Below are 22,001 nucleotides of genomic sequence, written 5' to 3'. Positions count from 1 at the left end.
GCCGTGTCCTCTCTGGTGTGTGGCTTCAGGCAGGCACTGGTCGACCACTACAGCAAGCTCTCTGCAGAGGCAGCTCGTCGGGAGCAGAAGGCACTGTGGAGAATCCAGAGGCACCGACTGGAGAGTGCACGGCTTCGTTTTCTCTTAGAAGATGAGAAACACATTCAGGTATGTCTGCGGCTTCAGATGGCAGCTCTTCCCCTGGGCTTTGGGGGTCTGGAAACCCCCTGAGACTGCACACAAACCTACGTGCTCTTCTAGGAGAGGGCTGGTGGCTCTTGCGTTTGCGGCAGAGCACTCTCTCTCTCCCCGTGTGCCACCAAATCGCACAGATACAGGTGGTGAGGAGCTCGTGGTTTTGGAGTACTTTCTGCAGGCCCAGCGTCCCAGTGGAGCCCAGCACAAACCTTGTCTGGTTCAGTGCACATGGCTGCCATGGGCGGTAGGGGCTGTGGCTTTGTGTGGGGTAGGGCCGTGCTTGACTCCGGCTCGGCCAGTCACCCCTCTGGCTTGAATTTCAGGAGATGCTGAAAGCAGTGTCTGAGGCTCACCAGCCCCAGGAGCCGCCAGACGTCCTCTTGAGCGTGCACCCCCAGGTAAGCGGCAGAGTGGAACCCAGGGTGCCCTATGGTTTTCCCATAGCCCTCGGCACCTGGTGTTGGTCATGGCTGCAGAGCTGAACTTGGGGGACAGTTCGAGGGCTGGGGGGGCCTGAGGCCAGACTGGGTCTGATGTCACCTGTGTTTCAGGTCACGTCTCCGGGCCCTGAGCACCCAGAGGGAGGCCAAGGCTGTGATTCTGGGTCTGCAGAGCAACACTCGCCTGCCTGGGATGGCCGGAACAGGCCAGGCCTGCTGACCCCACAGCCCCTTAAGCCTCTAGCAGTGGGGGCTGGTGGCACGGGGCTGCAGCAGGCGGAGGAGGCCAGACCCTTCTCTGACAGCCTCAGCATTGGAGACTTCCTACCTGTGGGCCCAGGGGCTGAGCCGTCTGTGCAGACTGGCATGGTCCCTCTCCTGGAGGTGGCGCTGCAGACCATTAACTTGGACCTGCCCCCCTCAGCTCCTGGGGAGGCACCCGCAGCAGCCAGCACTCAGCTCTCCAGGCCACAGGAGTATGACTTTAGTACTGTCCTGAGGCCAGCTGTGGCCACCTCACCTGCACCAGGGCCCCTGCAGGCTGCCGAGTGCAGCTTGGGCAGCTCAGGGCTACAGCTGTGGGAGGACAGTTGTGGGAAGATGGATGCCTGTGGCTCCACCTCGCGGGAGACTCTGCTCCCCTCACACCCATCCAGGCGTGCTGCTCTGGAGGAGGGGAGCAGCCAGCCCACAGAGCGGCTCTTTGGGCAGGTGTCAGGGGGTGGTCTTCCCACAGGGGACTTCGCTTCTGAAATAGCTCCCGCCCGGCCACGGTGGAACACCCATGGGCACGTGTCTGACGCCAGCATCAGGGTCGGGGAGAATGTGTCAGATGTGGCTCCCACCCGGCCACGGTGGAACACCCACGGACACGTGTCCAATGCCAGCATCAGCATAGGGGAGTCTGTGTCAGATGTGGCTCCCACTCGGCCACGGTGGAACATCCATGGACATGTGTCCAACGCCAGCATCAGGGTCGGGGAGAATGTGTCAGATGTGGCTCCCACCAGGCCACGGTGGAATACCCACGGGCACGTGTCCAATGCCAGCATCAGGGTTGGGGAGAACGTGTCGGACGTGGCTCCCACCCGGCCACGGTGGAACACCCATGGACACGTGTCCGATGCCAGCATCAGCTTGGGGGAGTCTGTGTCAGACGTGGCTCCCGCCCGGCCACGGTGGAACACCCATGGACACGTGTCTGATGCCAGCATCAGCTTGGGGGAGTCTGTGTCAGACATGGCTCCCACCCGGCCACGGTGGAACACCCACGGACACGTGTCTGATGCCAGCATCAGGTTTGGGGAGAACGTATCGGACGTGGCTCCCATCCGGTCACGGTGCAACACCCATGGACACGTGTCCGACGCCAGCATCAGCTTGGGGGAGCCTGTGTCGGACGTGGTTTCCACCCGGCCACGGTGGAACACCCATGTACCCATCCCTCCGCCCCACATGGTGCTGGGGGCTCCCTCACCAGAAGCTGAGCCCAACACACCCAGGCCCCAACAGAGCCCCCCTGGCCACACGTCCCAGTCAGCGCTCAGCCTGGGAGCACAGAGCACTGTGCTGGACTGTGGGCCACGGCTGCCTGTAGAAGTGGGGCCATCTCTGTCCTCCCCCAGCTCGGGCTGCGGGGAGGGGAGCATCAGCGTGGGGGAGAACGTGTCGGACGTGGCTCCCACCCAGCCATGGTGGCCCAACACCCCGGGAGACAGTGTCTCTGAAGAACTAGGTCAGAGTAGGGTGGCTGGTGGTCAGGAGTGGGACTGTGGGACGCACAGAGCCTGGGAGGTAGGCGGGCAGTGGGGTTGGTGGCATGTGAAGTTCCCTTCAGGCCTCCTTGTCAGCCAGGACCTGGGCTGCTGTGGGGGACATGGGAGGGGCTGCTTGAGCCAGGGCCAGCTCGGCTCTGCTCTGCACTCTCCACAGGCACTCGGCCCTGATGCCCTCGTGTCCACTTGTGTCCACACAGGCCCTGGGAGGAGCGGGGACACTGAGGATCTCTCTCCAAATTGGCCTCTCAACTCACAGGTTAGGTGGATGCAGCCTGGGGGTCCCACAGCAGGCAGGGAGGGATCTGTCCCTCTAGGTTGTCACGCGGGTGGGTCCCACATGCGATTTTCCTTTTTTTGGCACAAGCTGGTTGTAGGGACAGCGTGCAGTGGGGAGGTGGTTCTGAGGCTGGTGTTTTGTTAGGAAGACACAGCCGCCCAGAGCAGCCCAGGCCGTGGTGAGGAGGCGGAGGCATCGGCGGCGGAGGCTCAGGGTGTGGAGCAGGCCTACCTGGCAGGCCTGGCAGGGCAGTACCACTTGGAACGGTACCCGGACAGTTACGAGTCCATGTGTGAGTGCAGCAGCTGCTGCTGGCAGGGAGCCCTGGGCTGGCTGGTTCCCAGCACGTGCTCCATCTCCTGTGGATGGGGGCGGAGCCCTGGGCTGGCCGGTTCCCAGCACCTGTGTGCTCCATCTCCCGCAGCCGAGCCGCCCATTGCTCATCTTTTGCGCCCCGTGCTTCCCCGGGCCTTCGCCTTCCCCGTGGACCCCCAGGTCCAGTCTGCCGCTGATGAGACTGCCGTGCAGCTGAGCGAGTTGCTGACGCTGCCTGTGCTCATGAAGCGCTCCATCACGGCACCGCTGGCCGCCCAGTGAGTGCCCCTGCCCCTGCGCCAGTCTGCCCACCCAGCCCGTCATGGCCCGCCCTGACTCCAGCTCCCTCCTGCCAGCATCTCCTTGGTGAACAAGGCCGCTGTCGACTACTTCTTCGTGGAGCTGCACCTGGAGGCGCACTATGAGGCACTGCGGCACTTCCTGCTGATGGAGGACGGCGAGTTCGCCCAGTCCCTCAGCGACCTGCTCTTTGAGAAGGTGACCTCCGGACACGGGGTGGGGCCAGTGGTAGAGGGGAGGCCATGGGAAAAGGGAGACTGGCTGCACGCCCACAGCCCCCTGCTGCTCTGGCACAGCCCCATGGGGTGCCAGCGAGTGCCAGGCATGTGCTTGGGACTCCTGGGGACGGTGGTCCCTTTTCTGCCTAGCTTGGAGCTGGGCAAACGCCCGGAGAGCTGCTCAACCCACTGGTGCTGAACTCTGTGCTGAGCAAGGCCCTGCAGTGCAGCCTGCATGGGGACACCCCGCATGCCTCCAACCTCTCCCTCGCTCTCAAGTACCTGCCCGAGGTGTTTGCCCCCAACGCCCCGGATGTGCTGAGCTGCCTGGAGCTCAGGTACAAGGTCAGCAGCAGCCCTGGCCACGGGGGATGGGACAGGGGCCTGCCTGCCTGTGGGATGCCTGCTGAGCCACGCCTCCCGGCAGGTGGACTGGCCTCTCAACATTGTCATCACCGAGGGCTGCCTGAGCAAGTACAGCGGCGTCTTCTCCTTCCTGCTGCAGCTGAAGCTCATGATGTGGGCACTCAAGGATGTCTGCTTCCACCTCAAGCGCACAGGTGAGGCCCCTCCGGAGCCCGGTGCCCCGCACCCCTGGCTTGAGGCTGCGCTCACCTCTGCCCTCTGCCTTCTGCCCTCTGCCAGCCCTGCTGAGCCACATGGCCGGCTCTGTGCAGTTCCGTCAGCTGCAGCTGTTCAAGCATGAGATGCAGCATTTCGTGAAGGTCATCCAGGGCTACATTGCCAACCAGATCCTGCACGTCACCTGGTGCGAGTTCAGGGCCAGGCTGGCCACCGTGGGCGACCTGGAGGAGATCCAGCGTGCGCACGCCGAGTACCTGCACAAGGCCGTCTTCAGGTGAGGCCTGGGCAGTGGCTGTGTCCCTGTGGTCACGGCTCAGCCCACCCAGCAGCACTGCTTCCCCCCAGGGGCCTGCTCACGGAGAAGGCGGCGCCCGTCATGAACGTCATCCATAGCATCTTCAGCCTCGTGCTCAAGTTCCGCAGCCAGCTCATCTCCCAGGCCTGGGGGCCCGCTGGGGGCCCGCGGGGTGCAGAGCACCCCAACTTTGCACTCATGCAGCAGTCCTACAACACCTTCAAGTACTACTCCCACTTTCTCTTCAAAGGTGAGGCCCACCCTGCCTGGGAGGGCTGCGGGGGGGCCAGGGCGGGGCTCACACCGTGGGCAAAAGCCTGAGCTGCTCACTGGTCCCCAGTGGTGACCAAGCTGGTGAACCGCGGCTACCAGCCCCACCTGGAGGACTTTCTGCTGCGCATCAACTTCAACAACTACTACCAGGACGCCTGAGGCTGCTCTGCGGGGGACGTGCACAATAAAGGTGTTCTCAGACCCTGTCTGCAGCTCTCTCTCCTGGGCGGGAGCTGAGGACAGGGCAGGGTGGGGGAACAATGACCACAGAGACAGACTCGAGGGAGTTGCTGGTTTATTTAGGAGCCTGGGTCCAGCCCCCAGGGACCAAGCTGCACTGCTGAGCCGGCCTCAGACAGAGACGGGTCAGGTCCTGACTGGATGTCTCTGCCATCATGGAAAGACGGGTGTGCATGGGCCAGGGCAGAATCCCCCAGTGTATAGGGCAGCCCGGCATCGTCTTGGCCACTCAGCAGCACATGGGGGCCTCGGGAGACTCCAGGGGTGTGGAGCGCGCCGAGGCCGTTACGAAGATCATGTTACGCACAGTTCTGCTGCCCAGAGCGGGGGCTTACTGCTGTAGGAGCGCTGCCTGCCGTCCGCCCCGTTGGCTTCCGTGGCCTCGGCGTCTGTGGCGGCCCCTGCCTGGCAGTGGTAAGGGGTCTCCAGTAGTTTCAGCACCCGCCGCACCTGGAGGATCAGGAGGGTGAGAGGGGTCTGGGGCCGACCCCCTCCCAGGGACCACAGGGACAGGCGTGTGCTTGCCTCTGAGAAGTCCCCGCGCTCGGCAGCCTCGATGGCATTCTGCGCGATGTAGTTCCTCAGCACGTACTTCGGGTTGTTGGCGTGCATCACGCGCACGTGCTCAGCCTGCCAGGCGGCAGCATCCCCAGCGCCTTCCAGGTCCTTGTCCAGCCGGGCTCTGGAATGACATCCGGGCTCTGGAGTCACAGCCGGGCTGGACTTTTTCCAGCACGCGCCCCGCCGTCCCCCGGTGACCATGGACGCGGGGCTCACCTGTACGCCTGTAGCCAGTCAGCCCAGTGGCCCTGGTTCCTGCTCTGCAGCTCTGCCGCACTCAGCTGCTCCAGCCGAGACTGCTGCTCCACACGCTCCAGCTCCCTGGCGATGCCTGCCCGGGTGCCCATAAGCGCGAACAGCTGCGGGTTTGACTGTGCCAGCATCAGCATCATGGATAGCTGCCTGTGGAGAGGCCAGGGTGTCCGGGAGGTAGCCCCTGACCGTGTCCCTGCCCTGTAGGCAGCTGCTCCGCCTGCCCCAGGCTGCTCTCACGGCTCACCTAGAGTCCAAGGGCCCAAGCAGCCCGGTCCTCGAGGTCCCTGGAACCCCACTGGCAGGGATGGACCCCAGTGGGCACACACCAGGCATGCCCATGCTCTGCCAAGGCCCTTTGTGGGCCGAGGGGCAGGACCACTCTGCTGCCTAGCTTTCTGCTGGAGAGTCTCCACCTCCCGAGTTTAATGCTTGTGGGATGGGCACTGCTGTTAGCACTTCCCTCATTTCCAGAAGGGTCCAGGTGGGCAGGGACCACGCCTTCTCCAGTGGAGGGGGTTTCATGCTCAGCAGGGCCTGCTGGCCGGTGCTCCCAGCCAACCCCACTGGTCTTGTTTTTTAAGTTAAAAGCAACAATATTTTCCACGTCTCATCTTGCATGTGGGCGGGACTCTTCAGACAGGGCAGCCCTTCCCTTTGGAAGATGGTGTGGGAAAGCTTGACCTCTGGGAGCCCATTCTCCCTAGAAACCCAGAGGCTTTCTCTGAAGCCCACCCACAGCAGAGACCACTGTCTGCCCCCAAACCTGTGTCAGCCTCGCCACCCTCTACTCTGTGACCAACAGGCCCCAGCATCGCAGAGATGCCCTGAAGCCCTGACTGCATCTGTCCCTAGGAGCAGAGCAGCCACCTGGGCCCCAGCCAGCTCTGTCTCTAGCTTCTCCCCCAGCCTCTGTTTCTGATTATGCTTCCTTTTCTGGAAACAAATCCAAAGAAGTAGGAACTGAGTACCCACCGGGGATCCATCTGGGGCCGGAAGGCCAGCCTCAGCTCCTCCAGGGAGGCACACTGCTCCATCAGCCTGGCCAGGAATTCCGCCAGGCCTGGCGACTCTAGCTCCACTGGGAAGGAGCTCAGCAAGGAGAAGGTGTTTGTGAAGTCGGCACCTGGAACACAGGCTGCTCAGGGAGCTGGAAGCAGAAGGCCCAGGGTCCCTGTCCTGGTGCCACACAGACCCCCACCCCCCCCCCCCCCCGGCACAGGTGCTGCATGGACCCACCCACATGCTCCACCCCCCCCCCCACCCCCAGCACGGATCCACACGCTCCCTGACCCACACCCTCCACCTGGCACAGTGCCATACAGACCCACACCCTCCCCCAGCACAGGTGCCACACGGACCCACACCTGGCACGGATGCCACAGAGAACCACACGGACCCAAATGCTGCCCCCAGCACAGGTGCCACACAAGCCCCACTCAGCATTGGTCCTGGGACTCCTGAGCCCTCCACACCCCACTCCTCAGCCTCCACCCATCCACCGCCCAGGCAGCTGCTATTTGCTCACCCTCCAAGTCACCTGTGAAGTGGCCTAATACTGAGAAGGCAGAGGCTGCTGCCCGGCCCTCACATCCTCACAGTCACAACTGCCTGCTTTGGGAGCTAGCGAGTGTTGAGAAGCTGCTGTAACCCGCCTGCAAAAGGCCCAACTTGTGACAGACACTGCGATCCTCCCCCTGACTCTGGAAAACACTGAAACCACAGTGACCCTAACTAAGACAATGTCTAAAAACAAAATGAGAAGGGAGTCAAAGCAACGTACTGCAAAAAAGTCGACTACACACAAAGGTAGCAAGGGAGAACGTGAGCGACCAGAAACATGGCAGAAGTTCCCCCTCAGTAACTGCTTTGAAAGCGAATGGACTGATCGCTCCAACAAAAGGCAGATTGGCAAAGTGGGTGAAAAGACGATTTCCATGTTGTCACCACACGATCTGCAAGACGTTCAAAGACACGAACAGGCTGGAAGTGAAAGGATGAAGAAACCCAGGCAAAGAGTAACCTAAAGAGAGCTGAGGCGACTCTTAAACTCACAGCAGATAAGTTTTCTATTTTTTGAGATGGAGTCTTGCTCTGTTGCCGGGGCTGGAGTGCAGTGGCGCAATCTCGGCTCACTGCAACCTTGGCCTCCCGGGTTCCAGCAATTCTCCTGCCTCAGCCTCCCGAGTAGCTGGGATTACAGGCATCCGCCACCATGCCTGGCTAATTTTTGTCTTTTGAGATGGAGTCTTGCTCTTGTTGCCTAGGCTGGGGTGCAGTGGCGTGATCTCAGCTCACTGCAACCTCCGCCTCTCCTGCCTCAGTCTCCTGAGTAGCTGAGATTACAGGCACCCACCACCATGCCTGGCTAATCTTTGCATTTTTAGTAGAGATGGAGTTTCACCATGTTGGCCAAACTGGTCTCGAACTCTTGACCTCAGGTGATCTGCCTGCCTCGGCCTCCCAAAGTGTTGGGATTACAGGCATGAGCCACCATGCCTGGCCAGAGAAGATTTTAAATAAAAAATTGTCAGAAGGGCCGGGAAAGGTGCTCACCCCTGTAATCCCAGCTACTTGGTAGGCTGAGGCAGGAGGATAACTAGAGCACAAGAAGTGGAGGCTGCACTGAGCCGCAACTGTGCCACTGCACTCCAGCCTGGGCAACAAAGTGAGACACATCCACCCTCAACAAAAAGTCGTTACAAGAGACAGCATTATATATGGATAAAAGAGTCAATTCATCAATAAAAATGTAAAAATTATAAACATGCACCCAATAAGAAAGCCCAAAAATGTAAACGTTGGCAGAATGGAAGGGACAGACAACAAACAGTTCTATCTATAGTAAGAGTTGGAGACTTAAACACACCACTTAATAATGGATAGACCATCTAGGGTTGGGAGCAGTGGCTCATGCCTGTAATCCCAGCACTTTGGGAGGCCAAGGCAGGCGGATCACGAGGTCAGGCGATCAAGACCATCCTGGCTAACACGGTGAAACCCCATCTCTACTAAAAATACAAAAAATTAGCCGGGTGTGGTGGCGGGCGCCTGCAGTCCCAGCTACTCGAGAGGCTGAGGCAGGAAAATGCTGTGAACCTGGGAGGTGGAGCTTGCAGTGAGCTGAGATCGCGCCACTGCACTCCAGCCTGGGTGACAGAGCAAGACTCCGTCTCAAAAAACAAACAAAAAAACCATCCAGACAGAAGATCAATGAGAAATGGAAGACCTGAACAACAGCCTAAACCAACAAGACCAAACAGGCACATACACGGAACCCTCCACCCAGCAGAAGAGAGCACACCGTCTTCTCCAGGGCACACAGAAAGTTCTCCAAGATAAGCCACAAAACAAGTTGTAATAAACCTCAAAAGGCTGACATCTCTAGTCACAATGGAATGAAGCTAGAAATCACTTAAAAACACAACACACTGGCTGGGCGCGGCGGCTCATCCCCGGAATCCCAGCACTTTGGGAGGCTGAGGCAGATCACTTGCGATCAGGTGTTGGAGACCAGCCTGGCCAACATGGTGAAGCCCCATCTCTCCTAACAGTACAAAAATTAGCTAGGTGTGGTGGAGCATGCCAGTAGTCCCAGCTACTTGGGAGTCTGAAGGAGAACCACTTGAGCCTGGGAGGCGGAGGTTGCAGTGAGCCAAGATCATGCCACTGCACTCCAGCTTGGGCGACAGAGCAAGACTCCGTCTAAAAACCAAAAAAACCCACAACATACCAAAATTGATGGACACGGCAAAAGCAGTGACCAGAAAGACGTGCACAGTGTAAATGGCTACACTGAAGAAGATCTCCAATCAGTTACCTCACCTCACGCCTAAGGAACTGGAGAAAGAAGAGCCAAGATTAGAGGGAGACAATAGACTGAAGAAACAGGCACATGCTGCGTAACTCCACTTACACGAAGCTTAGAGGGAGACAATAGACTGAAGAAACAGAGGCACACGCTGTGTAACTCCACTTACACGAAGCTTAGAGGGAGACAATAGACTGAAGAAACAGGCACACGCTGCGTAACTCCACTTACACGAAGCTTAGAGGGAGACAATAGACTGAAGAAACAGGCACATGCTGCGTAACTCCACTTACACGAAGCTTAGAGGGAGACAACAAACTGAAGAAACAGAGGCACACGCTGTGTAACTCCACTTACACGAAGCTTAGAGGGAGACAATAGACTGAAGAAACAGGCACACGCTGCGTAACTCTACTTACACGAAGATTAGAGGGAGACAACAGACTGAAGAAACAGAGGCACACGCTGTGTAACTCCACTTACATGAAGGGTTTAGAGCAGTCAGGTTCACAGACTCGGAGCGGAGTGGTTGCTACCAGGGGCTGCAGGGAGGGGAATGGGGAGCTGGTAACCAGCTCACACAGGGTATGGGTGGCAGATGTGAACAAGCTCCAGGGCTCGGCTGTACAGCACTGCTCCTGCGTCAGCTGTGATGTGCGGTGCCCTCCACAATTTAAGAGGATAGATCCATGTTGTGTTCCTACCACAATGAAATTGTAAAAAACTGCTACGAACAATTATATGCCAAAATTACCTACAAGACATGGACAAACTACCTGACACAGAAAATTCCTGGAAACATAAATTACCAAAACTGACTCAAGAAGAAAAGAAAATCTAAATTGATGTAAGGCAAGCAAGGAGACTGATCAGTAATCAAAATTTTTCCAACAAAGAAAAGCCCAGGACCAGATGGCTTCACTGGTGAATTCTACCAAATACTCTTACGAACAAATGGCAATCCTTCTCAAACTTTGAAGAAAAAAAAAGGAAGATGTGGGCATACCTCCTAACTCACTCTGAGGCCAGCACCACCTTGACATCAAGGCCAAACAGACACTAAAGAAAAAGCAGAACTCTAAGCCAGTATCCCTTACGCATACAGATGCAAAAATCCTCAAAATACTCGCAACATTCAGCATATTAAAATAATTATACAGCATATGGCTGGGTGCGGTGGCTCACGCCTATAATCCCAGTACTTTGGGAGGCTGAGGTGGGCAGATCACCTGAGGTCGGGAGTTCAAGACCAGCCTGACCAACACGGCGAAACCCCGTCTCTACTAAAAATACAAAATTAGCCAGGTGTGGTGGCGGGTGCCTGTAATCCCAGCTACTTGAGAGACTGAGGCAGGAGAATCACTTGAACCCAGGAGGTGGAGGTTGCAGTGAGCCAAGATCGTGCCACTGCACTCCAGCCTGGGCAGCAAGAGTGAAACTCCGTCTCAAAAAATATTAAAAATAATCATATAGCATATTAAAAGGACCAAGTAAAATTTATCCCCAGAATACAAGGAGATATGAATGAAATAATAAAACCACATGACCATCTTCATTGCAGGAAAAAGCATTTGATAAAATGCAATAGCTTTTCATGGTAAAAGCATTCTGAAAGAAAACTTCAGCATGGTAAAAGCCCACAGCTAACATCACACTCAATGGGTGAAACACTGAACACTTTTCCCCGAAGGTCAGGAACAAGAAAAGAATGCCCATCTCAGCTCCTTCTATTCAACATACACGTCCTAGGTAGTGCAACCCAGTGAGTCACCCACATGACCCAGCAATCCTACCACCTGTACACCCCACGGAACTGAAAGCAGGGAGTCAGAGATCTCTGCATTCGCTTTCATGGCAGCACGGCACACAACACACAGTGCACTGTACGCAACAGCCAGAAGAGGAACACGTACGCCAGTATGTCGTGGATAAGCAAACTGCGGCCTGTCCACACAACGGGATGCTTCTCAGCCTTCAAATGGAATAAAATCCTGATACGGACCTGGGTGAACATTGAGGACCTTATGCTAAGTGAAATAAGCAGTCACCACAGAACAAGCACCGTATGACTCCACTCGCAGCAGGTCCTAGATTCACCAAATTCATAAAGACAGAGAGTAGAATGGGGGTGCCAGGGCTGGGGCGGGCCCAGGGAGTGGCTGTGCACTTGGAACCTGGAAGCCGGAAGGTAAACCATCTCTAAGCACAACAGCACGGGAGGCGCCTTGCTGTGGGCACGGCTGGGTCACTCACCGGTCAGGTGCATGGTCTCCAGGAGCTTGGACACCAGCGCCCCGTCTTCCTCCAGCTCCACCTGCACGAGGCCCAGCTTCCTGCGCATCTTCTGCAGGTAGTGCCTTTGGAACTCGGCGTCAAACTCCTCGGCCAGGATGGCCTCCCCCAGCTCCAGGGGCAGTTCCGGCTGCAGGGCCTCGGCCAGCTTCCGCAGGTTCCACCTGCACACCTCGGGCTGCTTGCTGTACGCGTAGCGGCCGGTGTTGTCGGAGGCATTGCACACGTGGTCGGGGTCGTACCTGCCACACGGGGTAAGAGAGCCACGCCCTGCCTGAGAGGAAGTTCCCGGGAGATGGTGCAGCCACCCTGGAGGGGAGGCCCAGGGGAAGGTCCCAAGTGGCCGTGGCTCTCTGGCCCTGTCCCACAGGGGTCCTGTCTCACCAGCCCCTGGCCAAGGCCTCCGGGATTGCCCTGGACTCTCTACTTCCTACATCAGCCTCCAGCCCCCTCGGCTCCCCCTCAAGCATCATGGGCCAGTGCCTGGGGGCAGCAGGTTTCATGCAGCCCGCACCCCCCAGCCCTGGGGCCTGAACTTTGCTGGGCCCCAGGGCCACTTACCTGTCCAGGAAGCCAAAGGGCCCGTAGTCGATGGTGAGCCCCAGGATGCTCATGTTGTCGGTGTTGAGCACGCCGTGGCAGAAGCCCACACACTGCCACTCGGCCACCATCCGCGCCGTGCGCTGCGTCACCTGGGGCGGGACAGTGTGCTTGCTCCCTCCTCAGGGTCCTGCCCAGACCTCCCCACTCGTGTCCATCCTTCCCCTCCCTGAAACCGGCTGTGCTTCGCTGAGTGGCTCTCACTCTGCAGTTTCTGGGCGATCTTCCTGATGTCCTGTCACCGCCTCAACCACAAGGTGGCGATGAAGAGTGCGTTGCACTCACAGCATCCACTCTTTAATATGCTCACAAAATTTGGCTTTTACCCAAACTAGAAAAATCAGGGAACCCCAGACTCAGGCCCAGTAGAGACCCCAAAGAAGCAGAGAAGGGTCAGTTCACTGAGGGGCCACACCTGCCCCAGGGCCAGGCCACTGTCCATCCTGGTGCCACCACCGCCCTGCTGGCCTGGCCCCCCCCAACCAGACAGCAGTCCCCACCCAGCCCAGCACCGGTAAACTTGAGAATAGGGGCCAATCAACAGGGGGGCCAGGAGCCCCCAAGGTGCAGGGTGCACTGAGGGCCCCACCAGCCCTGCTGAACACAGGCCTGACACCACCTCTCTCCTTCGAGGCCACCGACGCTCCTGGGAGGCAGTCAGTGCCGTCCTCCCTGCGTCACCGGCAGAAGACTGAGGCTCAGAGGGGCAGAGTGACCTGCCTTGACCACCCACGCACGTCTATGCCAGAGCACCAGGCTGCCCCAGCGGCTCCTCCCGGCCTTCTGCAGCCCCATCACCCACCCACATGGAACACGGCTGGGGTGGACTGCAGGGATGGAGCTGGGGCAGGACACAGCCCTAGGAGCACCTGCCTGGCGCCAGCTTCTGCTGACGGCAGCCCAACAGCCCCCAGCCACGTGGCAAAGCGGGTCCCCATGCAGCCCTGGCTGCAGCTGCTCCAGGGGTGGCCTGAGACTTCTCAAAGATGCTGTGCCCGGTCCCCCGGAACCCCTACTTGGCCTGACCCCCCTGATGCTGCAGGCCCCCAGCCCAGTCAGGTGAGGTGCCGGGTTCCCCCACCGTGTGCTGAATGCCCTGTGACAAGGACGATGCCATCAAGCCATGTGGGACGTCTGTGGTGTCCATGGGGCGGGGACCCAGACCCCAGGTGGGCACTCAGCATCTCCCCAGTCAGGACCCGGCTGGCTGCCCTGGGCATCAAGACGTATCGACCCACGTGGGAGGTACCCAGCCCATGGTGCTTCCGCCCAAGCCAGCTCCCACCCCGCACCCCCGCCCCAAGCTGGCCCTGCAGGGATACCAGTAGGAGAGCACGCCCAGGGCCCCCAACACCACGGAGCCCAGGGGAGTTTCAGGTTTGTCCCAGGGCCCGAGCACACATGATGGGGTTTGCGGACAGGAGCGGGAGCTCAGAGAAGGGCGGGGAGGCTGGGTAAAAGCCTTTGTCCCCTGGCCAAAATGAGGGTGTCTTCAACACAGGTGGGGACACCCAGCACCCACCCGCAGGGAGGGGTGGCGTGCGGCCCACTGACCTCCCGGAAGAAGGCGGCATTTCTCTGCACGCTGTCGCTGGCATGAGCAGCCTGGATCTCGGGGTAAAAGGAGCTGATGACATAGTCGAGCAGCTGCACTCTAATGTCGTTCCTCCCCACGCTGGGGCCTGCACGCCCTGTGTGCTCATCTGCAGACTTAAAAATCTCAAAGGATCCAAACCTGGAGGGAAGACCCGAGGCGTCAACAGGCCAAACCTGACCCCAGCCCCTTGTGAAAATACAAAGGATCCAAACCTGGAGGGAAGACCCGAGGCATCAACAGGCCAAACCTGACCCCAGCCCCTTGTGAAAATACAAAGGATCCAAACCTGGAGGGAAGACCCGAGGCATCAACAGGCCAAACCTGACCCCAGCCCCTTGTGAAAATAAGAAAAAGGAAAAGACGTTGTTGTGGCTATTTTTTTTTTTTTTTGAGACGGAGTCTCACTCTTGTTGTCCAGGCTGGAGTGCAGTGGCGCGATCTCGCCTCACCACAACCTCCAACTTCTGGGTTCAAGTGATTCTACTGCCTCAGCCTCCCGAGTAGCTGGGATTACAGGCACACGCCACCACGCCCGGCTAATTTTTGTATTTTTAGTAGAGACAGGGTTTCACCATGTTGGTCAGGCTGGTCTCAAACTCCTGACCTCATGATCCACCCACCTCGGCCTCCCAAAGTGCTGGGATTACAGGCGTGAGCCACCGCGCCTGGCCTGTTGTGGCTGCTAAATCATGCAGCCCTACAGCAGAAAGAGAACCTTGATTAAAACAAAAGCAAACAACCAACCAGAATGCACCACAGCTTTACCTGACACACAGACATATTCCACGTTTGGTCAACATCCAGCCACTGACCAGGCCCTGTCTGCACAGTCTGGGGCACGTGCGGGGGAGGCCCATGGCTCCAGAAACCACCAAGGCCCCTGCACTCCCACCCCAACCCCACGAGGAGTGTTTTCGGCAGGTCTTACACATGGAGGGGCGTGGCCTGCCTGCCACTGCGTCCTCGGGGAGGAGATGCAAAGGAGAGTCAGCTGCTATGGACACACATCTGTGAGCGCTCACCAGCAGCCATCCCCCAGGGTGACTGTCCCCCAGGGGACATCAGGCAAGGTCTGGACACATTTTTCGTTGTCACAACTGGGGTTACTACTGGCAACCAGCGGGCCCAGGGCAGGGATGCTGTGTGCCACACAGGGTGGACTTCACAACAATGCCAGCATTGCCACTGGGCGGGGCCTCAGAGGAAGTCGTGGCCCCAGATCTTTCCCATCCCCCTGCAGGACAGGAAAAGCCAGAGGCCCACAGGCAGCCTCAGGGGTGGGCGGCTGGTGTCCCGGGCAGGATGGGGCTGCAAGACCAACAGACAACTACATTCAGGTGTTCAGGAGGAAGTGCTAGATGCCAGGTGGCAAGGTGACATCAAAAACTGATGGCTGGGGGCCGGGCGCGGTGGCTCAGGCCTATAATTCCAGCACTTTGGGAGGCCAAGATGGGTGAATCACCAGAGGTCGGAGTTCGAGACCAGCCTGGCCAACATGGAGAAACCCTGTCTGTACTAAAAATATAAAAATTAGCTGGATGTGGTGGCGCACGTCTGTAACCCCAGCTATTTGGGGGGACTGAGGTAGGAGAATCGCTTGAACCCAGGAGGCGGAGGTTGCAGTGAGCCAAGATCACGCCACTGCACTCCAGCCTGGGTGACAGAGCGATACTCTGTCTCAAAAAAAAAAGAAAAGAGAACTGATAACTGATGGCTCACGTCAGACAGGAGCCAGCCCAGGACTCCAGACCAACGAGCAACTGGACCATCATATCAGAAAGCCTGAGCAGGACACCGCGCACAGCTTGCGGCTCCTGCTTCTTCAGTGGCCATTTCCTCAGTCAAGTCTAAGTAGTTCCTTGTCATAAACTCCAGCAAACAGCTCTGGACACTGTCCCCAGCCTCAGGCTCAGGGACCCCCCTCCTCCCCAGAAGCACCAGGCAGGGACCCTTCTCTGGTGCCCGTGGCCCTGGAGCCCCCTGCTGGTGCTTTGAGACACACCAGCTCCTGCAGGGCCATCTCTGGCTGCAACGAGGGCCTGGCCGGGCACGTGGGAGGGCTCAGCACAAGTGTCCTAACTGAGCACCAAATGCCTTTGCACTCAGATCCCTCCCAGTGGGCGTGACGCAGCTACTTCGAGGGCAGGCAGCTTCTGAGGCTGCCAGGGACAGGCTGGACTTTCAGAAGAGGCCAAGGCGGTCATCTGGGTTTGTTTCTACCAGAATCCTAGCAGCACAGGCCCAAATCTCCTAGGACTCTATAAGCAAGTGCGTGTAGACGGGCCGAAAGGTCCCCGGCATTACCTTATGAAAGTGGAAGCTACACGCAACACAACCGTGCATTGTTCATATTTGGGATTACCATCATAGAACACGTCGCGCACCACTGTGGACTCGGACGTGACGCAGGCGCCGGCCCGTGTGGTGGGGACTCCCAGGTGGAACATGGCTTCGCTGCATAGAAACTCCCGGATGCTTGACCGTAGGACCTTGCGACCGTCGGCCTGTCTGAAACCAAACACAGAGTTCACTACGTGGGCCGGTCAGGAGGTCACCCAACACCAGGATTCCGGGCAGCACACGGAAAGGAGGGAACGCGTGTAACGTGAGCAGCTTGCACGTCCCTGAAAACCGCCCGTCCCAGGTGACATCAGGTGCCTTGTGAGCCTCCAACACCGCCCAGTTCCAGCAACCTCACAGCCCAGCAGGTCGTCGGCACAGCCTCTGGTAAAAATGGGCCTGAACACACGCAGCAGCCTGTCTTCCTGCCCAGGACGAGGGTTCCGCAGCAGAAGCCAGGACTGTGTGACTGCACAGTGGGGACAAAGGGCCTGGGGCAGCCCTGCCCCATAGGACACAACAGCCTTTGCACCAGGATGGGTGCCCAGGTACGGGCCAGCCGAGGAACGAGCTCCTCTGTGCCTGTCGGAGCCCCCACACCCACAGTGGGAGGAGGCAGGGCAGAGAAGCCAGCTGCCCGCCCCGCAAAACCCGCCCGAGGCTCTGACAGCGCCGGCCTCAGGCCACTCGGCCACTTCTGACCCCCAGGTCTCGCATTCCCTTCCCCACAGGTCTTTGGGTCCCCGGCCTCGGTCTCATGTCCTGCAGAACTGCCGAGGCCAGGGAATCGGACAGGCATGGGGAAGGGGATGTGAGATCTGAGGGCCAGATGACTGCCCCCTTTTTCTGCAATTATTTTCACTGTGGTAAAATACACATAAAATAAATTTACCATCTTAAGCCACTTTTTTTGTTTTTTAAAGACAGGGTCTCACTCTGTCACTTGGCCTGGAGTGCAGTGGCACAAACCTGGCTCACTGCAGCACCACCCTCTCGCCTCAGCCTGCCAAGTAGATGGGACTACAGGCAATGCTGCCAAGCTCTGCTAATTCTTGTCTTACTTTTTGTAAAGACGGGGTTTCATTATGTTGCCCACGCTAGTCTTGAACTCCTGGGCTCAAGCGATCCTCTCACCTTGGCCTCCCAAAAGTGCTAGGATTACAGGCATGAGCCACTGCGCCCGGCCCATCTTAGCCATTTATAAGTGTACAGATCAGTGCTATTAAATACGTTCATAATGTTGCACAACCATCACCCCCATCCATGTCCAGAAATCTGTCTTGTGAAATGGAAACTTTGTCCCCATCGAACACTGGCTTCCGATTCCTCTACTCCCTCCAGCCCCTGGGACCCAGAAACTGAAACTTTGTCCCCATCGAACCCTGGCTCCCGATTCTACTCCCTCCAGCCCCTGGGACCCAGAAACTGAAACTGTGTCCCCATCGAACACTGGCTCCCGATTCCTCTACTCCCTCCAGCCCCTGGGACCCAGAAACTGAAACTTTGTCCCCATCGAACACTGGCTCCCGATGCCTCTACTCCCTCCAGCCCCTGGCACCCACCATTCTACTTTGTCTCTATGAATGTGGCTCTCTAGGTACCTCATGTAAGTGGGATCACCCAGGATTTGTCTCTCTGTGACCAGCTTATTTCACTGCACCACGTCCTCCAGGTTCATCCGTGTTGTAGCATATCAGCATCTTCTTTCTTAAGGATGAATAATATTCCACTGTATGTACACATCACATTTAATCCATTCACCTGCTGATAGACACTTGTTCTGCCTTTTGGCTATGAATATCGGTATACAAATCTTGAGATCCTGCTCTTGGGGATATACCCAGAAGCAGAACTGCTGAATCATGTGGTGATTTAATTATTTGAGGAACTTCCACACTGTTTTCCACCGCAACTCTATCATTTTACATTCCCACCAACAGTGCAGAAGGGTTCCGATTTCTCCACAGCCGCAACACTTTTTAACTTACGATTTTTTTTTTTTTTGAGACAGGGTCTCACTCTGTCACCCAGGGACAGTGGCGTGATCTCGGCTCACTGCAACCTCCGCCTACTGGGTTCAAGTGATTCTCCTGCCTCAGCCTCCCAGGTAGCTGGGATCACAGGCACGCTCCACCATGCCCGGCTAATTTTTGTATTTTTTGTAGAGCTGGGGTTTCACCATGTTGGCCAGGCTGGTCTCAAACTCCTGACCTCAAATGATCCGCCCACCTCAGCCTCCCAAAGTGCTGGGATTACAGGCGTGAGCCACTGTGCCCGACCAACCTTTTATTTTTCCGAGACAGAGTCTTGCCCTGTCGCCCAGGCTGAAGTGCAGTGGTGTGATCTTGGCTCACTGCAAGCTCCGCCTCCCGGGTTCAAGCAATTCTGCCTCAGCCTCCTGAGTAGCTGGGATTACAGGCACCCACCACCACGCCCAGGTCAACCTTTTTTTAAATAACTGCCATCCTAATGGGTATGAGGTGCTGTCCCACTGTAGTTTTGGTTTGCATTTCCCTAATGATTGATGACGTTGAGCGTCTTCTCATGTTATAAACTCTTCACGTGCTTATTGGCCACATCTTTGAAGAAATGTCTATTCAAATACTTGTCCATTTTTGAATTTTTTTTTCCTGTTGTTGAGTTTTGAGAGTTCTCTGTATATTCTGGATATTAATTACTTATCAGATATATGAATTGCAAATGTTTCCTCCCATTCTGTGGGCTGCATTTTTACTGTTAATACTGTATTTTTATGCCTAATTTTTAAAGTGTTCATGAAGTCCTGTTTGCCTGTTTCTTTAGTTGCCTGTGCCTTTTGTGTCATAGCCAAGAACGCTGCCAAATCCAATGTCATGAGGCATTTTCCCTATTTTCTCTAGGAGTTTTAGCTCTTATGTTTAGGTCTTTGGTCCACTCTTAACTTCGTTCATGGTGTAGGTAAGGACCCAGCTTCATTCTTTTGCATGAGGATCCAGTTTTCCCAGCACCATTTGTTGAAAAGTCTTTCTCCATCGAATGGTCTCAGCACACTTGTTGAAAATTTGCTGACCATATATGTGAAGGTTTATTTCTAGACTCTTTATTCCATCCCACTGGTCTATGTCTATCCTTATGCCAATGCCATACTGTTTTGCTGACTCCGGCTTTGTAGTAAGTTTTGAAATCAGGACGCATGAGTCCTCCAACTTTCTTCAAGATTGTTTTGTCCATTCAGGGTCCCTTGAGATTCCGTATGAATTGTATTACTTTTTGAGACAGGGTCTCACTCTGTCATCCAGGCTGGAGTGCAATGGGATAATCACAACTCACTGCAGCCTTGAATCCTGGGCTCAAGTGATTCTTCCACCTCAGTCTCCTGAGTAGCTGCAATTAGAAGCACACGCCACCATGCCCAGCTAATAAAAAATATATTTTTTTGAAGAGACAGGGTCTTGCTGTTTCCCAGGCTGGTCTCCAACTCCTGGCCTTAAGCAATCCTCCTGCCTTGGCCTCCCAAAGAGCTGGGATTACAGGAGTGAGCCACTGCACCTGACCCCATGTGAATTTTAGAATGGGTTTTTCTATTTTTGCAAAAACTGTCATTGGTATTTTGATAAGGACTATACTGAATCTCTTCAAAGAGTACCGTTGTCTTTCTAATATTAAGTTATCCAACCCACGAGCAAGGGATGTTTCCATTTACTTATGTTTTCTTTATTTTCTTTATGTTTTTCAGTTTTCACTGTTCAAGTCTCTTCCTTCTCACAGCCACTTCAGACGTTAGCCTCAATCTCGGAGAACGGGTGAGGCCAGGGACCCCAGGACACGTGTGGGGATGACAGGCAGGGCCTGAGTAAAGGTCAAAGGACTCCTTAATTTTTAGGAGAAAATATATTCTAGCAGATCTCAGGTCTGAAAGCAGTGAGTTAATACTCAAGTCTTCAAACATAAAAAGTGTCTTCCAGCGACAGATTACTCTCATAAAAAAATTGTCTTTTTAACTTTAAAATATCACCAAAAATGAAAACATAAAGTTTAAGATGATCGCCAAAAAGAAAAACAAAAATAAAAATAAAAAATGCTCACAGGACAAGCAGGCCCCAGGCTGAGCAGCATTTCCACCACGTTCCAAGGGTCAGAAACGCTCCCGTGGGCGGCCGGTGCTGTCAACTCTAAGCAGGTCGCCGGGGGTGGGGAGGGAGAGCCAGGTTGCCCTCAGACACAGAACAGAACGGATTTGGAGACGGGGGAGTGAGGAAGACCCTCAGTCTGAGGAGCTTGCTTGGGAGATGGAGCCCCGGGGAAGGGATGCTGAGGGACCGAGGGGCATTTCAGGTGCTGGAGGGGGAGGTGATGAGAGCACAGGGAGGGGCCGGATGAGATGCGGGTTTAGCATTTCTCTGAACATAAAATGTACACTTGTGGGTATTGTTTTCCTAGTCATTCACAAAAGCAGTAAAGAATATGGAGTAAGTACATTGTTTAGTAGAAAAGAGCAGAACAGACCCAAGCGCTGTCTATACACAGGAGGCAGGTGGCGCGTGCACGGCTCCCCGGTGGGCCTGGCGGCATCTGGACCCAGATCCTGCCTTATTAGAACACCTATGTGCCCCCCCACAGAAATCTAAACGATGCCCACCTCACTTCGGGGTTAAAAAGGGCTGCCCGCAGGGAAGTCAGGGACAGGCCTCCGTGAAGTCAGTCGCAGAGCGAGGCTGCTGGACGAAGCGGCCCGCCCCACGAGCGATCGGAGGAAGGCTGGGGACCTGCGGGGTTAGGGTTAGCCTAACCTCTCATCCCGGCTCCCGCCCCTGGGTTTGGAGCCCCAGCGAACGTCGGTAAACATGAGCGGCGTCCCTGGTGGAGCTGACTCCAAGGTCCTCGGCGGGTTGATAAGCACAGGGCGCGGGCGGCTGCCAGCACCGCGCTCCCGCGGGTGCAGGGGAGGCCCCACTTGGCAGTAGCCGCCGGACGCCCCCAACACCGCGCCGGGCGGAGGGAAGGGGCGCCCCGGCGGGGAGGACCCACCCGCGCCCCTCGCCCGCCCCGGCCCACCTGGAGAAGGGCGTGGGCCCGGCGCCCTTGAGCTGCAGCTCCCAGCGCTCGCCGGTCGCCGTGCACACCTCGCCCAGGTACATGGCAGCGCCGTCGCCCAGCTGCCCGGCGAACTGGCCGAACTGGTGGCCGCAGTAGCAGTGCGCGGCGGGCTCGGCGCCCGGCAGGAGCGCGTTGCCGCTGAAGAACAGCGCGGCCTCGGCCTCGGCCTCGCGCGCGGGCGGCGCGCCCAGGCCCAGCAGCGCCAGCGCGGGCTCTGACAGCGCCACGAGGCGCGGCTGCCGCAGCGGGGTGGGCTGCACGCGGGTGAAGCAGGCCCCGGGCACGGGCCGCGGCGCGGACGGGGCGCCCTCGGGACCGGGCGGCGGCGTCTCCACGGGCAGCGCGCGCAGGGCGCGGTTGTCGAAGCGTAGCCCCGCCAGCCAGCGAGGCGCGGGCTCCATGGCGGCGCCCGACAACGTAGAGCGGGGCGCCGGCGACGGGGAACAGCGGCTGAGGGGCAAGAGTCGGGCAGCCGCGAGCGAAGCCCCGAGCGCTGCCCTGTGTGCGGCCATCCGCGGCGCCGCTCCCGCCGGAAGCCAGCCTGCCCCTCCCG

At 57.3% G+C, this 22,001-nt stretch overlaps 2 protein-coding genes and 1 long non-coding RNA gene across 9 annotated transcripts in view; 2 read left to right on the top strand and 1 right to left on the bottom strand.

Annotated features, from left to right (window-relative positions):
* The window catches only part of TUBGCP6 (tubulin gamma complex component 6), a 28,390-nt gene extending 23,505 nt beyond the window's left edge, over nt 1–4,885 (top strand). The window contains exons 14-25 of one of the 6 annotated variants that reach the window (XR_010155992.1): nt 30–168; nt 522–596; nt 750–2,373; nt 2,614–2,672; nt 2,838–2,985; nt 3,118–3,286; nt 3,365–3,506; nt 3,677–3,864; nt 3,954–4,086; nt 4,172–4,385; nt 4,457–4,656; nt 4,747–4,885. Coding sequence is in view for 2 of the 6 variants with exons in the window: in XM_024352555.3 (XP_024208323.2) it covers nt 30–168; nt 522–596; nt 750–2,672; nt 2,838–2,985; nt 3,118–3,286; nt 3,365–3,506; nt 3,677–3,871; nt 3,954–4,086; nt 4,172–4,385; nt 4,457–4,656; nt 4,747–4,838 (3,430 nt within the window). In the remaining 4 variants the exon portion in view is untranslated. Of the gene's footprint in view, nt 1–29; nt 169–521; nt 597–749; nt 2,673–2,780; nt 2,986–3,117; nt 3,287–3,364; nt 3,507–3,676; nt 3,872–3,953; nt 4,087–4,171; nt 4,386–4,456; nt 4,657–4,746 lie in introns of those variants that run through there. The other 5 variants (XM_024352557.3, XR_010155993.1, XM_024352555.3 and 2 more) reach the window with 5 other exon arrangements.
* Nucleotides 4,886–4,957: 72 nt separating this feature from the next.
* On the bottom strand, nt 4,958–21,999 carry SELENOO (selenoprotein O). Of its 2 annotated transcripts, none has more exons than XM_016939473.2 (9): nt 21,407–21,999; nt 16,337–16,540; nt 13,990–14,170; nt 12,397–12,527; nt 11,797–12,077; nt 6,708–6,858; nt 5,697–5,882; nt 5,445–5,601; nt 4,958–5,369 (listed from the first exon to the last, which is right to left on the bottom strand). In XM_016939473.2, exons 1-9 carry the CDS (start codon nt 21,958–21,960, stop codon nt 5,205–5,207), a joined length of 2,010 nt encoding a protein of 669 aa, XP_016794962.2. In that variant the 5' UTR covers nt 21,961–21,999; the 3' UTR covers nt 4,958–5,204. The 2 variants fall into 2 exon arrangements, with proteins under 2 accessions (XP_016794962.2, XP_063663818.1); XM_063807748.1 differs by having other exon boundaries at nt 16,417–16,536.
* LOC134809678 (uncharacterized) lies at nt 12,523–14,328 on the top strand. Its single transcript, XR_010155995.1, has 2 exons — nt 12,523–13,494; nt 13,937–14,328. It is a non-coding gene; the product is annotated as an uncharacterized LOC134809678 (long non-coding RNA).
* Nucleotides 22,000–22,001: the final 2 nt, after the last annotated feature.

Source organism: Pan troglodytes, chromosome 23, assembly GCF_028858775.2.
Source record: "Pan troglodytes isolate AG18354 chromosome 23, NHGRI_mPanTro3-v2.0_pri, whole genome shotgun sequence".
In the NCBI taxonomy this organism is placed as follows: domain Eukaryota; kingdom Metazoa; phylum Chordata; class Mammalia; order Primates; family Hominidae; genus Pan; species Pan troglodytes.
The sequence above is the reverse complement of the archived record's forward strand: the minus strand, read 5'-3'. Positions and strand labels throughout refer to the sequence as shown.